General features: G+C 47.1%; 1 protein-coding gene across 1 annotated transcript in view; it reads left to right on the top strand.

Annotated features, from left to right (window-relative positions):
- The first annotated feature begins 3,795 nt into the window (after positions 1 to 3,795).
- The window catches only part of TRPM8 (transient receptor potential cation channel subfamily M member 8), a 78,317-nt gene continuing 60,130 nt past the window's right edge, over positions 3,796 to 21,982 (top strand). The window contains exons 1-6 of the mRNA XM_055402424.2: positions 3,796 to 3,912; positions 7,908 to 7,981; positions 13,999 to 14,155; positions 16,394 to 16,571; positions 19,901 to 20,073; positions 20,875 to 21,049. Of these exons, the coding sequence (XP_055258399.2) occupies positions 3,796 to 3,912; positions 7,908 to 7,981; positions 13,999 to 14,155; positions 16,394 to 16,571; positions 19,901 to 20,073; positions 20,875 to 21,049 (874 nt within the window). The remainder of the gene's footprint in view (positions 3,913 to 7,907; positions 7,982 to 13,998; positions 14,156 to 16,393; positions 16,572 to 19,900; positions 20,074 to 20,874; positions 21,050 to 21,982) is intronic.

The raw sequence follows: 21,982 nt of genomic DNA, 5'->3' as shown, positions 1-21,982 counted from the left end.
TGCCTTACACACGTTCTATGTAATGACTGTACACTCCCTTCTTTGATAGCTGCCCCTCCTGAAGGTGCGTTGTGTGCTGGCTCCTTTGTTGTTGCTGTTTAGTGGTCTGGACTCTGCGACCCCAGCACCCCAGGCTTCCCTGTCCTTCACTGTCTTTCAGAGTTTGCTCAAACGCATGTCCTTTGAATCGGTGATGCCATCCAACCTTCTCATCCTCTGTCATCCCCTTCTCCCGCCTTCACCTTTATAGGGAAGCCAGAGGGTGAAAGACCCATTAAAGGTCATAGGGTGAGTGGTTGAACCCAAGCTGACTGTCTCTCTAAGGTCAGAGCTCCTGACCACTGGGATTTCTTGCCTCCTGCTGTTCTTCTGCTCACAATGCTGCTGCTGCTGCTGCTAAGTTGCTTCAGTCGTGTCCGACTCTGTGCGACCCCATAGACGGCAGCCCACCAGGCTCCCCCGTCCCTGGGATTCTCCAGGCAAGAACACTGGAGTGGGTTGCCATTTCCTTCCCCAATGTGTGAAAGTGAAAAGTGAAAGTGAAGTCGCTCAGTCTTGTCTGACTTGTAGCGACCCCATGGACTGCAGCCTACCAGGCTCCTCCATCCATGGGATTTTCTAGGCAAGAGTACTGGAGTGGCTTGCCATTGCCTTCTCCATCTGCTTACAATAAATCTTATTAATTTTTCCATGTCATTAAAATACACCTCATTCATGGTACCATCCTCTTACTCCTTCTGCATGTAATGTTTTCCTATTGTTGGAACTTAGATCATTTCTAATTTTTTCTATGAAACAAAGATCTTCTGAGTATACCCTTTAATGTCTTTCTAATGACTTCTTTTATCTAGAATTCTCCAGAGCCCCAAGGATAATATTTGAACTTTTGCTACATTGTTGCCACACTGGTTTGCAGGCTGGAAAATGATTTTTACCTCCCCCGGCCACCCAACCATATGAGAGAGTTTGCACTAAGCTCTTTTCAACATCAAATGCTGTCATCTGAGACTGTCTCCCCTGGATGCTTCATTGTCACTGGAGGTTTATTATTTTTATTACTAGGAAGGCATAGCTTATGTTTGTGTTTATTAGTGACTTGTGTTTCCCTGTTTGATGGCTTTGGATTCTTTCACCCATTTTTCTACAGGGTTTTGTATTGTTCGATCTAGTGGTATGACTTTATGATTTTTCCTTTGTATTTGATGCATTAACTGGTTTCTCCCTTGTGTGACTTTCACTTTCTCCTCCTCATGGTTGTCATTTTGCTTTTCCAGTTTGCCCCCTTTCAAGGATCCTGGGGGCCCCTGTAGACCCTCTCCTCTCCTCTCCAGACCTCCCTAGAAGCCCTTGGTCCTTGACCCTATGTCCCGTCTCCTAATCCCCTTTCACAGCCAGGCCTTAACTCCCAACTGTGTTTAGGAGATGGATAAACGGTGTACCTGGAATACCTGGCATGTGAGGCAGTGTGAAGGTGGTCCAGACCCATAATTAGTCAACTAGAATATCAGCTGACCTCAGAAAACCAAATAGAAACTAACATGGGATAAAGGCCCCTGAAATGTCAGAACAGGACTTCTTCCTGCCCTTTTTACACAGCCTTCCCATTTCTTATTTAAACTGTGATTAAAAAGCAAAAATAGACATTTTCTGCTGCAATGCAATAAGCAGTTTTTTCATTGCGAGCAAATGAAATCACTTGCTGACCGTTGGTGCCCTGCTTAGAAGCCATTTGCTGCTGTATGGGAATCGCAGTAAATCCCTGGCAGGATTGATTTGTGGTTTTACAATAATGTATGTAAAGTACCGATTAATACTCTGAGTCTCTGTGTGAAACGCCTAGAGAGAGAAGTAAAAGGAGCGCTTGTTGTTTTAAACAGCCTGGCCTGAGGGTTCTCAGCGGACTTTAAAGAGGCCATCGATCTCTGTGGCATGGGAGGGTTTTGAGGCTGGGACTGGTGATCTGGAAGGAGGAGCCAGGCTGAGAGGTCAGGAGCTGAGTTGAGCCGTGGGTCTCAGCCTTTCCACGTGCAGGGGTTGCGGAAGGCGAGGTGGAAGTAATTTGCAAACTAAAGGAGGATTTAGGGGGTGAGGGGGAGTGTTATATAATTGCTATGTATTCCATCAGTCTTGGTATTAATACATTCTGCTCTGGGCTCTGTGCCAGGCTCTGGGAGTACAGTTGCTGTTCAGTTGCTCAGTTGTGTACAGCTCTTTGTGATCCGATGGACTCCTCTGTCCTCCAGTATCTCCTGGAGTTTGCCCAAATTCATGTCCATTGAGTCGGTGATGCTGTTTAACTGTCTCATCCATCCTCTGTCGCCCCCTTCTCCTCCTGCCTTCAATCTTTCCCAGCATCAGGGTCTTTTCCAATGAATGGGATCTTCGCATCCAGGGACCAAAGTATTGGAGCTCAGCTTCAGCATCCTTCCAATGAATATTCAGGGTTGATCTCCTTTGGGATTGACTGGTTTGATCTCCTTGCTGAGCAGACAGATCTGGTTTTCGTCGTAAGTAGACAGACAGGGGGCCAAACAGATCTGAAACAAATCAGGATACTCATGTCTTGGTGGAGAGTGGATGGTGCTTCCAGAATAGGCCACCGGGCATCTGTGTCAGCCTGGGCATCATTGGTACCTCCCTGAAGAGATGGTGCATAAGATCGGGAGGTTGAGCAGGAGATAACCAGCTGGCGGTGGGGGGGAGTTGGGGAAGAGGGCTGCAGACAGACCGTGGGACTCACATGGCAAAGTCGGGGCCCAGTGAGGAGCCTGGCCCAGAAGGAGAGGGAAGTGTGTGAGGTCAGGTTGAGGTACCTGGGTCTGGGGGGCAGCTGTGGGCCACTGGAAGAGCTAGAGAGGGGCGAAGGGGTGGGACTACTCCTTGGATGTGGTGATGACAGAGGAAAGGGTGGTGGGGGGAGAGGTCACAGGCAGCTGGGGGAGCTTGGTCCCAGCAGACAGAGGGTCGGGGTGAAGGGTGGAGGGGAATGTATGCGAAGGATGATGCCATTGTTCTAGGAGCCCTGAGTTTGCTGTGTCTGCTCGACCACCATGTGGTGTAGCTGTTGGTGGATACAGGTCTGAGATAACGTTCAGGAGACAGGAGGGACATGATCTTCAGGATCATATCCTGAAGCTGGGTTAGGAGACTCGGATCCCCAGAAGAGCAGGGGGCATCCTGGGGGCAACTCCATGGCAACCGAGGCTTCTGTGATACCCCCGGCTCATGGCCTGCTCCTGGAGCCTGGGAGGAAGTTGTCAGGGGCCCCTGGGACCCGTGTGCTGGCTCCAAGTGTCAGGGTGACCCGGAGCTCACTGGTCCTCGGGCCCTACTGCCCCTGTTGATGAAAGCCCTCCTCCCCCTTCCTGTGACTGGATCAGGGCAGGAATCCTCTCTCCTGCCTGCCCACTGGTCTTCTAGCTGCAAGCTGCTGGTTACAGCTCTCTCCAAAGCCATCAGCTTGAAAGGAGCCATCCTTCAACTCTTATGTGGTGGTCAGGGATGCCGGATCCCACTCTCTAGACAAGAGGGCGCATCTGGAGGGCCCCTGCCCAGGCGGGAGGGGCCAGGGAAAGTGTAAGGAGGGACTGAACTCAGGCTGGGTCCCGGAGGAGAGATAAAGGGAGGAGAGCAGGGGTAGGGGGACAGTTACCCCATTGTGGGGGCGGTGGGTTGGGTAGGGATGGGGCTCTGGGGGGCGAGCGGGGAGGGGCTCGGGGAGGGCACTGCGGTGAAGCCTTCAGTGCAGCCTGGCCACCCCATCTTCCCTCCTCCCCTTTGTCCACAGGAGAAGAGATGTCCTTCAAGGGCGCACGGCTCAGCATGAGGAACAGAAGGAACGGCACGCCGGACAGCACCCGGACCCTGTACTCCAGCGCGTCCCGGAGCACCGACGTGTCCTACATGGAGAGTGTGAGTTAACCGGCCCCCTCCAACACGCAGTTAAGGTTCTTTGGGGACTTACTCCTTCTTTCTGGTAAAGAATCCGCCTGCATTGCAGGAGACCTGGGCTCATCCCTGCGTTGGAGTGATCCCCTGGAAAAGGTAAAGGCTACCCACTCCAGTATTCTGGCCTGGAGAATTCCATGGGCTTGTCCATGGGATCCCAAAGAGTCGGACACAACTGAGCGACTTTCACTTCACTTCACTTCACTTCGCTCCTTCTTTAAAAAGATCAAGACTAATCTCATTCATGTCTGTGTTTTATTTTCTGTGTTGTTTGTCAGACATTCCTGTTTTAAAGATTGTAACTGTAACCTTACCTTGTTAAAGAATGCATTTGTTTTGGGCCTTTAAAAAATAGATATTGAAGTGTAGTTGATTGACAATATATTAATTTTTGCTGTACAGCAGAGTGATTCACTTAATACACACACACACATACATATATGTATCTTCCTCATGTTCTTTTTCATTATGGTTTATTACAGGATATTGCATATAGGTCTCTGTACTATACAGTAGGAGTTTGTTGTTTATTCATTCAAGAGTGCACCTATTAGCTGACTTATATAATATTTTAAATACTGCACTTTAAAAAAATATTTAGTTTTAATTGAACGATAATTGCTTTTCAATGTTGTGCTGGTTTCTGCTATACATCAACATGAATCAGCCACAGGTATACATACGTCCCCTCCCTCTGGAACCTCACTCCCACTTCCCACCCCATCCCACCCCTCTAGGTTGTCACAGAGCCCCAGTTTGAGCTCCCTGAGTCACACAACAAACTCCCACTGGCTATTGTATATATGGTATCTATTTGACATATTTTATACATGGTAGTGAAATACCATACTATGAATATTTGTTTTTATGAGTTGATGCTTGGTGTTCTTGCTTCCAGCCCTGTGGGTTCACCTTAGAAGTGAGTTTTGAAGTCCTTTGATTTAATTCCGTGGCTGGTGGCTCCTGCGTCTGCGTTTCTTCTGGCTGTAGCTTCCAGCCCTTCTCTTTGGTGCCTGTCTCGCCTCTCGCCATTCTGCGTCCCCGCGCACTGAGCTGTTGCCTAGGACTCGGGCAGGGAGGCGCGAGTGGGCAGAAGGCTCCTCTCCGCACGCCCCTCCCACCCAGTCCCACCTGCACCTCCAGTGATGCCCGCAGGCTTTCCGCTCGCTCTCAGGTCCTAGAGAACACTCTCACATGTCAGGAAATAAAGACAACATTCCAGTCTGATACCAAGGTCCCCTCAGCCAGAGTGATGAAAGTCAGGGTGGTGGATGACTCCGGAAAAGGGAAGGAGGAGGAGGGACTGGGCTGGGGCTTCTGGGGTGCTGGGCATGTCAATACATATTTTTTTAAAACTATTTATTTATTTATTTTGGCCAAGCCCCTGGACATGCGCGATCTCATTTCCCTCCCCCAGGGATCAAACCTGTGCTCTTTGCAGTGGATGCTCAGAGTCTAACCACTGGTCTATCAGGGAAGTCCCCATGCCAGTATTTTGATCTGCGGGATGAGGTTCTCTGGGCACCCAGGCTCTTGCCACTCCCACCACCCAATGCCCACTTAGATTTTGTAACTGCTGCGGTCACCCTGGCCCTGTGAGAATTACACCATGGGCAGAGGACGCTGGTGACTTCTCCAATGCCCCCTCCTCTGGCTTCCAGCAGGGCGAGACTCCTGGGAAGGCAGAAAAGGTCCTTCCGGATCCCACGTGGAGGCAGGCATGGGTGCTGCTGGTAGGCAGAGACCGACTCTTTCATGTTCTGCTCCTCTGGGCTCCCCCGGAATTTCTGGATGGATTTCCCACTGTGCTCAGAGATGCCAGCGGTCCTGTGGGTAGGATTTCTGAGACCACGCAGGTACCTCCCGGTTCTGAGGGTCCTCTTTATCCCTGAGAACACACACCTCTGCAAAGTACATTTTCCAGAGGGAACTATTAGCAACAGGTAGTGTTTATCCCCACCCCTCCTCCATCACTGTCATCGATTTCAAAAGCTTACACATGCAAGCTGATAGTGTGGAGCTTTCTTTATCTGTGAGAAGTAGACTTAAAACTAGTGAAGAGCTAGAAAAAATTATGAGGAAGAAAGGACATCACAGGGCTTCGGAATTTTTTCATTCAGAGGATATAAGATTTATTTTTGCTTTCTACATTATTATTATTATTATTGGTAGAAAAGAACCTACAAACCTAAACTCCCAGCCTAAGGAAAAACAATACAACTAACACTCTTGCACCCATCACCAGAACTTTTCAGGAGACTCCCATGTGCCCCCCATGTCAAAGCCCTCCACGCTGTCCTGAATTTTGTGTTCCCCATTCCTTACTTTTATTCATAAGCTTATGGTTTGAATATATGTGCGTAAACAGTGGATGGTTTGGTTTTGTCTGTTTTGACATTTGTGGAATCCCACAATCAGTACTCCTTTGTGGATTCGGTTTTTTGCTAGCGTCCTGTGTTCGTGGTTCCTCCGAGTGACCAGGTATAGTGGTTGTTGATTCAATCCTGCTGGGCTGGGCTTCCTCCTGCGCTCCTTTGTTGCCTAAGGGGGATGAACATTTGAGTTTCTGATTTTGCTATTAGGAGAAGGGCTATTCTGAACCTTCCTGGATGTGTGAGGTAAAGGGTGGGTGAAGGTGAACACTTCTCCCTAATTGGGGTTAAGACAGGATTTATGACAAAACATCATTTAAAGGACCAGGTAAAGGGGACATGTGGTTCCCATTCTCTGATGTCTCAGAACGTAAGTGGTGGGCGCCAGATGGCTGGAGGAGACTACTGAAGGCATGGTGGACCTTTTTCCAGGACAGGGACTGTCCCCTCCTTTTTTGTGGTGGCCTCGCTGTGGGGGATGAAGAGTCAGACTTGGTTTTGGTGCAAAGACAGGAGGAAAACCCACAGGACATTGTCTGAGAACTGTGGGTGTCCAGTGACCTGACGGAAGTGGGTTTGGGCTGCCAACCCCCCCTCAATGGGGCAAGTCAGTCCCCTAAAGCTGACAGTCCTGTGCCAGGCATCTGAGCATGCAGGGCATTCCCAGGACACAGGGACTATTTTGAGGGGACAGCGGTGGCCAGTTTTCCAGAGTTGTGCCAATTTGCTCACTGCCCACAGTGGGTCTGAGGCCCCCTGCCTAGCTGTTCCCAGGCTATTGGTGCCAATGCTTTCTTAATTTTTCCAGCCTGATGCGAGTGTCGTGGGACGTCATTATGGTTTCCCTTCACGTTTGCCTCATTCCAGAGGAGGCTGAGCACCTCTCACACATTTATGGGTTGTGTATCCTCTTTTATTTAATGCCTGTTCACGTCTCCTGCTGTTCTCTTAAGACGTTGTCTGTCTTATTCTTGGTGTCTCATCATCCTTTATATATTCTATTTACCAAGCCTGTGGTGATCAATACATGTTGCAAATATCTCCTCCCACTCTGAGGAGTATACATATTTTCAAAGTAGTTTTCAACCTTTGCCAGTTGGTTTGCTTCTGTCACCTAAAGGGAAGTTTTCCATCACGAGTCAGAATTAGGTCCTGGATATGCCTGACCACCTGCCCGTTGGGGGACAAATGCAAGTCTGGAAAGAGCGTTTGCACTTTATCGTCTTTGGAAAAGCAAGCATTAGAGGAATGGGAATCTGCAGTAATACATTATTTATGCTAAGCTACCAACAGATCCTTATTTTCCCCTGGTTGCCTTAGAGTTGAAAAAACATGCTTTGTATGTGTGACATTTGTTACAAGATAATGCCAAGTAACTGTTAGAAAAATTTGCATTTAGTTATAAAAATGTAAATGTATGCCTCTTTTTCACAAGCTCTGTATACTCTAAAGGCGTGACAGGATACTGGGTGCTACTGATCTGCAGTGAATCCTTAGACCCTTTGAAGTGGGTTTAGTTCATTCATAAAGAGCAGCAGGGGTTAAGAGCAATTTAGTGATGTGTTGTTCCATGTTCTCTCTCCAAAGGACTTGGTGAATTTCATCGAAGCAAATTTTAAGAAACGGGAGTGTGTCTTCTTTACCAAAGATTCCAAGGCCACGTAAGCACCTCTTTTGCCTCCGATTTTGCTAGTATGTTCAAAGATAAATTATTAACAACCACGACAACAGACTAGTTTATTATTCAAGTTATTTGCATCTTGCAGTTCTCAGAAATGGTGTGCGAGCAGGAAGAATTTGGCAAGCAGCTTGTCCCTAGAGAGGTATCATTTCATATTTTAAGCTTTGGCAGGAGTGGGTGAAGGTTCCAAGACAGGCTGTCATTCTCCTGGTGTTCCCGTGAGCCTGGAAGCCCACCCGAGTGGCCATGGCAATGAACCTTGTTATTTCATAGCCTTTGGCAGGAGACAGCAGGCATGCACACTCGTGGCAATCTGACCGGCTCCTCTGTCTAGCTGTTGACTGTGGCTTCTCCTGTCTGATTGCGTGTTCATCTATGCTGAGTCTCCCATGTTTTGGAACATCCAGGCTGAGTCACAAAAGCCTTGGGGAGCAACCCCGGGGAGGTCCCCGGTGAATGTTACCTAACGGGCCAGTGATAAGTGGACTGATGATGTTTCCCACGGAAGGCGCCCTGGGCTCTCATGAAGAGATTTTAGCTCTCCCTTTCTCTCGTCTTCCTCTCTGCTCCCTCTCTTTTGCCTGCTGGCCATAGGAGAGAGTCTAGCTACTAATTCTATAAATAGGAGTATAGTCAATTTATAATGTTGCATTGCTTTCTGCTATATAGCAAAGTGATTCAGTTATACACACACACACATATATTCTCTTTAAACATATTCTTTTCCATTACAGTTTATCATTTATTGCTGTTGTTTAGTCGCTAAGTCATGTCTAACTCTTTCGCCTCCCCATGGACTGTAGCCTGCCAGGCTTCTCCGTCCATGGGATTTTTCCAGGCAGGAACACTGGAGTGGGTTGCCATTTCCTTCTCCAGGGAATCGTCCCCACCCAGGGATCAAACCCATGTCTGCTGCACTGCAAGAAGATTCTTCACCACTGAGCCACCAGGGAAGCGAATGGTTTATCACAGGATGTTGAATATAGTCCCCTGTGCTATACAGGAGGACTTTGTTGTTTATCCTTTCTATATATAGAAGTCTATCTATTAATTGATTGTTTAGTTGCTGCCATAGTTTATGTTTAAAGACTGACTCTCTGTTGAACAGAAGCAGTTAGAGCAAGATCAGGAGTGTTACAATCAGCCTTAGATCCAACCTATGCTTGGCTGCCTGTTCACTGCGTGAACTTGAACTAATTATTCTCTTCTGAACTGAATCCTCTTATCCTAGAAATCCAGCAAAGTATACATTCTGGGTTGTGGTAAGGATTCAGTGGGATGTTTCATAAAAGTCCTACCATAGAAGGTTCTTAGTCAATGTGCTTTCTTTGTACAAATTAGAAAATGAACATCAGAAAAAAATAAGAGATTTCTATTTTGTCATTGGTATAAACTTAGTCATTATGAAGCATTTTGACAGAGTATAAACTCTGTGAGTCAGCTGTCTACGCCCCACATTTCCCTAAAGATTTTGTGTTAATTTGTTTGACTGGTAGAAAACACCATTCATTCATTTAACAAATATTTATTGAGCATCGACTGTGTCAGGGGGACTTGATATACTTGATCGTGAATTCTACTACTGCCCTGCAACGTAGCTCTTATCATTTGACCTCCCAGTCAAGTGAGGCCTGGAGAGGCTCAGTGTTTTACCCAGGGTCATGTTGCTGGGCTTCCCTTGTGACTCAGATGGTTAAGAATTGGCCTGCAATACAGGAGATGCACATGGGGTGGCAAAGAGTCGGACACGACTGAGGGACTAACACTTTCACTTTCATATTGCTGGTAGGAGAGAAATGAAGGATGGAACCCAGTTTTCTGATTCTTCTTTGTGCATTCTTTTTTTAAATTATTTTTTAATTGGGAGAAAATTGCTTTACAGTGTGATGGTTTCTGTCATACAGCAATGGAAATCACCATAATTATACTTACATCACCTCCTTCTTGAGCCTCCCTCCCCTGCCCCCTGGACCCCCTCTAGATCAGCACTATTTACAAGAGCTAGGACATGGAAGCAACCATGTGTGCATTCTTTTCAGGCCAAGCTCCTGCCCCTTCTAAGAATGACCCTGCCTTGGGCTGACTGTATTCATCAGTACCTTGTCATTTGCAGATATCCAATCTAATTGGCTTAAATGAGTGGTAGTTGTAATGGGAACTTGTGGCTGGAAAGCACAGCCAGATCCAGGGCTTAGTGTTACCAAGACCCTGCCTCTTTTTACCTGTGGGTCTGTCCTCTGGGTGGGAAGGCTCCTCGTTTGTAACAGCAAAATGGACACCACAACTCTGGCTGATGCCATTTTAGCTTACCAGTGAGGGGAAAGAGGGCCTGGTTTAGCAATTCTACCCAAAGTCCTGGAACCTTGATCTTGGAGTTCATGGCTCTTATTGGCCTGGCATGTGCCATGGACCCACTCTAATGCTTGGGAAGGTGATGGAATATGTAATTAGCTAGTCTTGGGTCATTGGAAGGACTGATGCTGAAGCTGAAACTCCAATACTCTGGCCACCTAATGCGAAGAACTGACTCATTGGAAAAGACCCTGATGCTGGGAAAGATTGAAGGCTGGAGGAGAAGGGGATGACAGAGGATGAGACAGTTGGATGGCATCACTGACTCAATGGACATGAGCTCGAGTAAACTCTGGGAGTTGGTGATGGACAGGGAAGCCTGGCGTGCTGCAGTCCATGGGGTCTCAAAGAGTCGGACACGACTGAGCGACTGACCTGACTGACTGGATGTTGTGTCCGTATGGACCTGGTGTGGGAAGGATGGGTCCTCAAAGGAAAGTCAGGGTGTTTCTACTAGCAGCAGCAGAAGTGGATGGAGGATAGGGAACACCAGCTGAGGACAGGAACACCTCGGGGTCTCCCAGTGCCTATCTCAGAGGAGACCCAAGGTTATAGACCAGAGTCAAGACTCCATAAGCTTTTTAACTTCTCATATTTATTATTTTCATCTGTCTATCGGCAGTGCGGATGCTCTCTGTGATCTAAATTACTCTTCAGACAGAGGAATCAGGGAAGTGACTGGTAACAGTGATACTGTAACTTTGCTGCTGCTTGGCGCACCAGCTGATGTAAGCTACTGCAACTCTCCCAGAGGTGTCCCGTATATGCTAAGCCCAGACCACTCATGTTTTTCTTCTTTAACCCCTTTCGGATGTCTGCTTCTTGTGTGGTCACAGGAGAGTGATGCCTGACTGTGGCCCCTGTTGCTGAGGGTACCCTCTGAGACACTGCTGCCCAGTTAGGGGTCGCCTCCTGGCACTCCTGAGGCTGTACGTCCCTGGATCCGGGTTTGTTCTCTTCAGTTCTCACTGCCTCAGCCATCCTGGGTTCTAGGTAGAGACAGGAAGAACTTTGCTTTTGCTGTAATGGGCTCTGTGCGGTGGACCTTTCTATTATAATGGGGATATTCTTTATCTGCATCATCCCATATGAGCATGTGAAATTGGCTAGTGCAACCAAGGAGCTGAATTTTCAAGTTAAATTAAATAGCCACACATGGCTGCTGCTGCTGCTGCTGCTAAGTCACTTCAGTCGTGTCCGACTCTGTGTGACCCCATAGACGGAAGCCCACCAGGCTCCCCCGTCCCTGGGATTCTCCAGGCAAGAACACTGGAGTGGGTTGCCATTTCCTTCTCCAATGTGTGAAAGTGAAAAGTGAAAGTGAAGTCGCTCAGTCTTGTCCAACTAGTAGCGACCCCATGGACTGTAGCCCACCAGGCTCCTCTGTCCATGGGATTTTCTAGGCAAGAGTACTGGAGTGGCTTGCCATTGCCTTCTCCGACACATGGCTAGCGGCTACTATATTTACAGCGTAGTTCTGTAGGATTCTGACTTGTCCCGAGGGTAGAACTAGCATCCTGACTCTCTCCTAACCCTCCCCATCCCCCTCCTCTGTCACTTCTACGCCTCCTCCAAGTATCTGTGCTCCTAATGCCTTCCTGGCTTCTTCCCGCCTCCTCTCCATCTGTAGACCAATTCATGTGCATTGGTGCTCAGATGTGCAGATGACACCACCCTTATGGCAGAAAGTGAAGAAGAACTAAAGAGCCTCTTGATGAAAGTGAAAGAAGAGAGTGAAAAAGTTGGCTGGAAGCTCAACATTCAGAAAACTAAGATCATGGCATCCGGTCCCATCACTTCATGGCAAATAGATGGGGAAAGAATGGAAACAGTGGCTGACTTTATTTTTCTGGGCTCCAAAATCACTGTGGATGGTGATTGCAGCCATGAAATTAAAAGACGCTTGCTCCTTGGAAGGAAAGTTATGATCAACCTAGACAGCATATTAAAAAGACAGACATTACTTTGCCAACAAAGGTCTGTCTAGCCAAGGCTATGGTTTTTCTAGTAGTCATGTATGGATGTGAGAGTTGGACTATAAAGAAAGCTGAGCGCCGAAGAATTGATGCTTTTGAACTGTGGTGTTGGAGAAGACTCTTGAGAGTCCCTTGGACTGCAAGGAGATCCAACCAGTCCATCCTAAAGGAGATCAGTCCTGGGTGTTCATTGGAAGGACTGATGCTGAAGCTGAAACTCCAATACTTTGGCCACCTGATGAGGAGAGCTGACTCATTTGGAAAGACCCTGATGCTGGGAAAGATTGAGGGCAGGAGGAGAAGGCGATGACAGAGGATGAGATGGCTGGATGGCATCACCGACTCGATGGACATGAGTTTGGGTGAACTCCAGGAGTTGGTGATGGACAGGGAGGCCTGGCGTGCTGTGGTTCATGGGGTCGCAAAGAGTCGGACACGACTGAGCGACTGAACTGGACTGAGCCCAGTCATCAAGTTGGAGCCAGACAAGCTTCTCATTCGAGGTCACCCAAAACACACCCCTATTCTTGGGAGGGAAAAGGGTTCGAGAGTCACTCTTCAGCTGTAGCAAAGACAGATGGGACACGGACTTCCCTCCCCGATCCTGCAATGAACGTGGGTGGGTGTGGAAGGACGCCAAAGGGTAGTGGGACAGAAACAGCTAAAGGGAGAGGGGAGGAAGCCAACTTGGACCACAATAGTGGGGAGGATCCTGAAACCATCAGGAGCAGCCTCAGCTCAGGAAGTGCCCCTGGGGTTAGTCAGAGAAAAGACTAAAGCAGTTGTAATCAAGTCCAGTTGACTTTTAAAAATTTTTCTTAGCCAAACTGAGTGATGTCTGAGAGAACTGTTCCAAAAGAGAGGCAAGGTTACTGGTGGAGGAGTGATTCTGGATTCCAGGTCCTAGCTCAATTTTTATAACTCCAGAAAATAGCAAATGTTTTGATATCAATACAGATAATTTCGATACCCTATCGTAACTAAGATTTGGGCTTCCCTGGTGTCTCAGTGGTAAAGAATCCACCTGCAATGCAGGAGACATGGGTTTGATTCCTGGGTCGGGAAGATATTGGAGAGCAGGAAATGGCAATACACTCCAGTATTGTTGCCTGGGAAATCCCATGGACCGAGGACCCTGGCAGGCTCCAGTCCACGGGGACGCAAGAGTCGGATGTTACTGAGCTACTGAACATACCTACGTACACACACATACACAGTGTTAGTAATTAAGACTTTCAGTTACAAGGAACCCGAGTTATTTTAACCTAAATGAAGAAATTTACTCTAAAGAAAAGGAAGTACCCTGCAGAACCTTAGAGATAAGTGGCTGGGAGTCTAGAACAGTTGGGGCTATCGCCAGAGCACGTGAAGGCTCAAGAAGCCTTCTCTGTTGTCTTTGATCCCCATGCCTCCCTGCACTCCTGCTTCCTTCTTTCTCAGTGGAGATGCAAGTGCAGTGTAGTGCCTGAACCTTCCATGGCACAGGGATAAAACATCAAGATGGTTTTTAAACAACCAAGATGATGAAAACAGTCTGGAAATTAGATGTGATGCTAAAATCTCTTTTTGTGTTGATTTAAGCTAATCACGTGTGGTCTAAGAGACGTGATGAAACATTTAAGTAGGTTTAATGAAATCTGTTCCTTCCTGTCAATATCGTCCTGCTCAGGGAGAATGTGTGCAAGTGTGGCTATGCCCAGAACCAACACATAGAAGGCACCCAGATCAACCAAAATGAGAAATGGAATTACAAGAAACATACAAAGGAATTTCCCACTGATGCTTTTGGAGATATTCAGTTTGAGACTCAGGGGAAGAAAGGGAAGGTAAGCAATGATTTTCTGCCTGAACTAGCTAATCCACGTGCTAACACAGTAGGTCACTGAAGTATCTTGAGTTATATCAAATTGTCTGATAGTGTGTATGAAAGGAGAAGAGACGGGTTGTCAACCCAAACATGATACAGAAAAAGAGAAATCCTGTGAGAAATCAAGTGCTGTGATTAGATTACATGCCATGGCAACGCTGCTCAGGTGATTGTTAAGGCAGTAGTGAGTAGCGAGAAAGAGCAGAATGAGTTCCATCTGTAAGGTGTTGGTAACGCCAAGGTTGTAGGTTCAGTTCCCATATGGGCCACCAAATGTTATGGCCATCCGGGCGTGGGCTGGAAAAGAATTTCCAGACACAGAGTATTTTAGAAGAGAGGATTTATTGAGACCAGAGGACTGAGGTAGTGAGAGGTGCTGCAAAGACAGCAGGCCGACTTTCTGACAGACCAGGGAGAGACGACCGCCAAAGGGAGAATACAGTGGGAGATGCTATCAGAAGAGCAGGCTGATCCTGAGGTGTTTTCCAGAGAGAGCTGATGCTTTTGTGGGCTCGCAGCCAATTTTTATAACCTCCAGACAAAGAAAATTCTTAAGGGAAGGGCTGGCGTTAAGTCATTGGTTCTATACAGTGCATGTGTTACTTAAGATAGAGACGGGAGCTGGCTGGTTAGGGACAGGATGGCTCTTGACAAACAAGATGGCCTTTGACAGTGGTTGTCATGGAGTTTGGCTCATTCTGGAAATATTGGCCTGTGACCCCAGCATGGGGCTCCACAGGGATGGCCTGTCACCCAGTATCCTTTCTCCAGGCACAGCGCAGGCTCATGTGACAGCCTCGTTGACCCTCACTGCTACAAAATGCCTGACAGATGCATTTATGAGTAGTCTGGTTTAGTTTGGCAAATGACATTCTCGAGAGTAAACGTGGCCTTGAATAAGGTGACATTTTCCTTTGCACACCCACACTGCAGGCTCTTACACAGCATTTTACAAAGCTGTTTAATGGGTTGCGTCGAATGGAAACAAAAAGGACAATGTGAGAGTTGCGAGTTAAGTTTTACTGGGGGCAAATGAGGACTATAGCCAAGGAGACAGCATCTCAGATAGCTCCGAGGAGCTGCTCCCAAGAGGTGGGGGGCAAGGTCAGTGTTACATATGATTTCAGGGAAGGGGGTCTGTGCCGTCAGGCACCCACTTTGGTAGACGCTTGCTGCTAGTCACGAGGAGCAGGTGTCTCCATGAATGATTTTAGTGCTTTTGTAGATATGAGAAGATGCAAGAATTTGGGCTCATATAAAATCCTGAAAATACCTAACTGTCTGAAGCCCTGTTCTGTGGGTGTTCCCCAGAGCACAGACAGCTTCATTCTTGATCTCCACCCTGAACTCATTTCACGATGTGTCGAAGGTCAGTGACTACAGTGATTGACTGCATCCTTGTAAAGGCAGCTCCCTGGTGGTTAGGATTCGGTGCTCTCACCGCCGCGGCCTGGGTTTGATTCCCGATCAGGGAAGCCTTTCTTCTTCCTCTCTCCCTGCCACCTACCGACCTCCCCGGTGCGACCATACCACCCTTTAGGGCTTCCCTGGTGGCTTAGAGAGTAAAGAATCTGCCTGCAATGCAGGAGACCCGAGTTCGATCCCTGGGTTTGGAAGATCCCCTGGAGAAGGGAATGGCAACCCACTCCAATATTCTTGCCTGGAGAACTCCAAGAACAGAGGAGCCTGGCAGGCTCTAGGCCATGGGGTCACAAAGAGTCGGATACGACTCAGCGACTAATATTTTCCCTTTCAGAGGCAGATGGCAGCTGCCCGTTTTCGGTTGGCCATTATTAACAGTTTCCTTAAATTCTCCTCTGTCCACTCTGTCTCTTCCTAAGGCCTCTGTCCCCGGATGGGCCACCACTGTCTTGCCTTGTCCCCAGCTCTCCCCAGCTGTCTTGGCTCACAGTCCGTAGTCAGCACTTCTGCAGGAGGGTTCCCTAAAATGTAAATCCCCTCTGGCTTCTACTCTGCTTATAACACCTGACGGGTGCTCCACTGCCTTTAGTGAAGTTTCCAGCCCTCCAGCTGGCTGCGGTGTCCATGCAGGGGCACCCACGTCCCCTTCCACTGCCCCAAGGGGAGCTTCCTCACCTACCATGCGCTCCCGTCCCAAAGGAACAGGTAGACTGGCCCACGCCCCCGCCATCAGGAGAACACCTGCGGACCCTGATGCTTCTGCCCTTCCCCACAGTATATCCGACTGTCCTGCGACACGGACGCGGAGACGCTGTACGAGCTGCTGACCCAGCACTGGCACCTGAAAACGCCCAACCTGGTCATTTCCGTGACTGGCGGCGCCAAAAACTTCGCCCTGAAGCCGCGCATGCGCAAGATCTTCAGCCGTCTGATCTACATCGCGCAGTCGAAAGGTGCTCGGGTCCCCTGGTGGCCGAAGGGACCGTCCCGGGCGGGAGCGCGGCGCCCGTGGGTTTGTCCATTTAGGCTGCGCCGCGTCTTCAGAGACTGAACGAAATTGTCCTCTGCTATTCATGCGCAAGACTGCAGATACTCTCGAGCTGTATGATTAATCCTGATCTTAATTAGAAACAAGATCCTTAAACGAGGAAACAGATCCGGAACTCCGGGGGGTGGGGTGGGGTGGGGGGATTTCTTAATCAGAGCTCAGGAAATTGCACGTGGGTAGTTGCATGTTTCTCTTTAACTAACATTTTCATTTAGTCGTTTTTACATAAAATACTCAGAGTATTCTGGCCAATCAAAAAAGGAAGTTTAATGTTTGCTCATTCATTTGGGGACCAATAATATGCTTTGAAAAAAGTGACCTTGCCTGGCAGGTTGTGAGCGCCAGGTGAGTGTCTGATAGGGATCAAAACACATAATCCTGCTTTGTTATTTGAAATATTTTGCTTATTTTTTTTTTGTTATGATAAATGTTAAACCTACAGAAGAGTTGTAAGAATAATCCAGTGAATTGTTAACAGTTTCTCGTGTCTGTCTTCTCCCTCTCTCTAGGTATTCACCTATTATGACTTTAACAATCGTTTGCGGGATTTCCCTGCTAGTCCAGTGGCTATTGTTGTTATTGTTCAGCTGCTAAGTCGTAGCCGACTCTTTGCAGTCCCATGGACTGCAGCATGCCAGGCTTCCCTGTCCTCTGTTATCTCCTGGAGTTTGCCCAGCTTCTTGTTAGTCGAGTTTTGTTGTTCAGTTGCTCAGTTGTGTCTGACTCTTTGGTGATGCTATCTAACCATCTCACACAGTGGTTAGGACTCTGAATTTCCACTGTAGAGGGCACAGGTTCAGCCTCTAGTCAGGGCATTAAGATCCCTCAAACTGTGGGGCGCAATAGCAAAAAAAAAAAAAACAAAACTCCTTTGAGAGTAAATTTTAGGTATCATGAGCTTTAGCCCTTCAGTTCAGTTCAGTCGCTCAGTCGTGTCCGACTCTTTGCGACCCAATGAATCACAGCACGCCAGGCCTTCCTGTCCATCACCAACTCCCGGAGTTCACTCAAACTCACCTCCATCGAGTTGGCGATGCCATCCAACCATCTCATTCTCTGTCGTCCCCTTCTCCTCCTGCCCCCAATCCCTCCCAGCATCAGAGTCTTTTCCAGTGAGTCAGCTCTTCTTAAGCACACATATTAGCACATGTCTCTGAAGAACAAGGCTGTTTCCTCATGTAACTCGTATAACTTTCAAACCTGAGGAAGTTCACACTGACCAGTACAGTTATCTAACAAAAGGTTCATGTTTTAATTTTGCTAATTATCCCAACAATGTTCTTCAGAGTAAAAAACGTTTTTTGTTTTTTTTTCTCCACCTGGATTCCAATCCATTTAGCTTTTCATATCATAGAAAACTGAAAAGCTTTCTTTCCTCTGGAAATGTTCTTTATTTTGCAGAATTCCTTTCATTTGAACTTGACTAATATTTCTTTGAGATTTGATTCTGTTTATCAAAGTCTAATACTTATTTTATTAGTTTATCTAATGCTAAGATTTTAAAAACTTAATTTTTTTTTTGTTCATCATGGATTTTTTTGGCATCAGTTTTTACATTTATTTATTTACTGGCCATGCTGCATAGCATGCAGATCTTAGTTCCCGCCCGACCAGGGACTGAACCCTTGCCCCTTGCAGTGGAAACTTGGTGATAACCCCTGGACCACCCTTGAAGTCCCTTGAAAACATCTTTATTAAGAATATTAGTTGACAGAACTAGGGTAGCATGTCTCATTCTAAATATGCTTTTTCTTAAAATCAAGAAGAAACAGTGGTTTCTCCCCATATTTATTCTTAATTTCCTGATCAACCAGATGGGACCACAGTAGATACTTTGTTATGAAACCTGGCAGCTGACTTCCTCACCACTAAATCTGAACATGCATAATGCATTCCTTCAGCAAATACGTCTTAAATGCCTGTCATGTGTCAGAAATTAGGACAAATAGAACAAATAGAGTAGAACAAAGCAGACAAAAGTCCTCAGGCTGGGATTCTTAGATGAGGTGAATGGCCAGAGCTGGGGGTTCATTGTCTTCTTGTACTCTGGGTCAGCCATGTGGAAAGCAGCTTCGTCTCCCATTGCCTCATTTGAAACAGAGTATTGACAACTGTAATCTGTCTGCAGGAAGGGGACTGGGTGCCAGGGGATCTGAATTCACATCTTGTGAGAACTGGCCAAAGGAATGGGGTCTGAACGTTCTAGGGACTACATCACATTTACCGTAAAATATTGGAAGGACTTTTATGTGGGAGATGACTAAAGTAGCTCCCTATTGGGAAGTCAGAAACAAAATTGGAGAATGGAGACAACAGTGAACAAAAGGACTTTCTAACAGTTAGGGGAGGGGGCTGCCTCGGGACTCCTCAGAATTCAGGGAGGCTGGTGGCCAAGCCTCAGGCTAGATTCCTGCCTGGGTGGCACGCTGGCCTAGGCACATTTTCAATTTTAGATTCCATTATTATGTGAAATCATATTTTTAGGTATTTTTTTTTTTACTACAGTTTTGAGAACAAAACTGAAAAACTCTTGGCTTTGCAAAGATCATCAAATAAAAACCTTGAAACACCAGCGTGCAAGCTTGTGCAATTTTAAAGTTAAATCATAGGCACCAGAGTCATGCTAGAAGACCCCATGGACTGTAGCCCACCAGGCTCCTCTGTCCATGGGATTCTCCAGGCAAGAATACTGGAGTTGGTTGCCATTCTCTTCTGGGGATCTTCCTGACCCATGGATCAAACCCAGGTCTCCCACATTGCAGGCGGATTCTTTACCATCTGAGCCACTAGGGAAGCCGAAAGTTAAATCGTAGGCACCAGGGTCTTGCTAGGAAGATCACTCCAGATCCATGGGGGTGGGGGGTTTAGGAGCAGAGCGTTCCACTTTCCATGATGACATTGCTTAACTTGCTCAATAGCTAAGGGCAGGCACTTATTAGCCATGAAAAGATTTACCCGAGAGGTGGTTAAAGGGATAGATTCCTTGGTCCCGCCTCCCAGAGAGTCTGATGATGTGAGTCTAGAGTGGGGTCTAGAATCTGTATCTTTTTAACCAGCATCTCTTAGACACTGGGACATCCTCTCCTTTTTCCCAAGTCCATGCCGTAGGTTGAACGTAGTCCCAAGTGTGGCCGGCGATGCTGGGCCCTGGTGCGCACGGGTGGGGCTTCTTCAGGGATGGAGCACAGGATGAAAACCTTACTCAGAGCCTCTGTTCTCCTCTCTTGTTGACAGGCGCCTGGATTCTCACTGGAGGCACCCACTATGGGCTGATGAAGTTCATCGGGGAGGTGGTGAGAGATAACACCATCAGCAGGAATTCGGAGGAAAACATCGTGGCCATTGGCATCGCTGCTTGGGGCATGGTCTCCAACAGGGACACCCTCATCAGGAATTGTGATGTGGAGGTACAGGCAGGACACGAGGAGGTCTGCGGGGTCACGGGGGAGAGTGACCCTGGCACGGCGCTCTGGGATGCCATCAACTCTTAGGAAGTTGGCCTTACAAGGTTCCTTTGGAACCTCAGCAATTAAAACCAAGGATGACATAATCAAAGGAGTTCTGTGAAGGAGTTACTGATGGATGTGTTTTGGTCATTAAAATTTGTTCCCAGCACATCCTGTTTGAGTCAAATCTTTAGCTTTTTATCCTCTGGTACTGTCTTATGACAAAGTATCTGTAATTGCCTCTTTTCATGATCCTGTGACTATGTGCTCCTCAAGAGCTAAGGCTCCATTCTATTCATTTTCTAATCCCTAGACCCTGGCATAGGTCTTGGCATATGATGGATTCTAAACAAATATGTGTATATCAATATCTGCCTCTACCATATCCATACACACAGAAATATATATGTCTGGACACACACACACACACTTTCCCAAGTGCTATCAGTTTCAATGAATTTATACAAAAGAGCACAGGGCAATGGAACAAGAACTGGATTGGGAATCTGATTCTTACACTGCCACCGGTCATTTATGTGATAATAGGCAAGTGATCCAACTATTTTGCACCTCCATTTCCTCATTTTTAAAATGATGGCCTGAGCTATAAGATCTCTAAGACCCTTCTGCACTTAGGAATCTGGAAAGAGGCATCAGTATAGTTGAACTCAAAGAATCAGCCTTCTGTGAACCTATAAAGGTATCATCAGGCATTTTGGCCAACAAGCAAGTCTCAAAGACAAGTTGCTGTGTGCTTTTCAGGGATATTTTTCAGCTCAGTATATTATGGATGACTTCAAGAGAGACCCTCTGTACATCCTGGACAACAACCACACCCACCTGCTGCTCGTGGACAACGGCTGCCATGGGCACCCCACAGTGGAGGCAAAGCTCCGGAATCAGCTGGAGAAGTACATCTCTGAGCGCACAATTCAAGGTTAGTGTTTACGAGATGGGACATTAGAAAAACATATGAACAAAAGCAGCAGCAGCAGCATCAACAATAGCTCCCAGTTGTCTAGTGAAGCCTGGTAAACCCATCCTATCAACTGCTCTACTGCCAAAGAAGAGCCGTTGTATCTCTTCTTTAATATACTAGAAATGCTTCTGCTCATATGATAGGTACCCTCCAATGTGCTAGAACATTGATGAATGCTGCCTTGTCCCACCCTGGTTTGACAATAAAGAGACCTGCTGTCCATTCTGCTTGACAGCATTTAAGACCTGGTAAAATTCACGGTAGCAAAGTGCACTGATGAAGCAATGGGATTTGTTAGGGTAAAAGTGATAAAAACCAGACCACTGGCTTAACAGTTGGATGATTTACTTCTTTGAATATTGGCTACTTTTCTATACCATTGTTGTTTAGTTGCTAAGTCCCGTCCAACTCTTTTGTGACCCCATGGACTGTAGAATGCCAGGCTCCTCTTGCCCGTAGAAGTTTCCAGGCAAGAACACTGGAATGAGTTGCCATTTCCTTCTCTAAGTGATTTTCCTGACCCAGGGATTGAACTCGTGTCTCCTACTCTTTACCACTGAGCCAACCAAAACCATCTAAAACATTGGTTTCAGGGGGAGAATGCAACCGTCGAGCGAAAGCCTTTATTTACTTTGGAAAGTGATAAATATTCTCTTCCTGCTACTGAGATGTTGGTGTTGAGATGTGTCCGATTGTGGAACCAGATTACCACATAATCTAGTGACAGTCTCCATCACAGAGACTTGTTGGAGATAATCTCGATCTTTTCTTTTCTCAATGGGAAGTCTGTGGAGGAAAACATTGATATATGCAGTCGTTTCTCTGGAGAAAACACATAGTTATGCAAATTTTTCATGTACTTGAGAAAGCATAGATTTTGCAAAGAGTGAA

This window comes from Moschus berezovskii, chromosome 4, assembly GCF_049115385.1.
Source record: "Moschus berezovskii isolate FMDL1 chromosome 4, NW_MosBer_1.0, whole genome shotgun sequence".
Lineage (NCBI taxonomy): Eukaryota > Metazoa > Chordata > Mammalia > Artiodactyla > Moschidae > Moschus > Moschus berezovskii.
The sequence above is the reverse complement of the archived record's forward strand: the minus strand, read 5'-3'. Positions and strand labels throughout refer to the sequence as shown.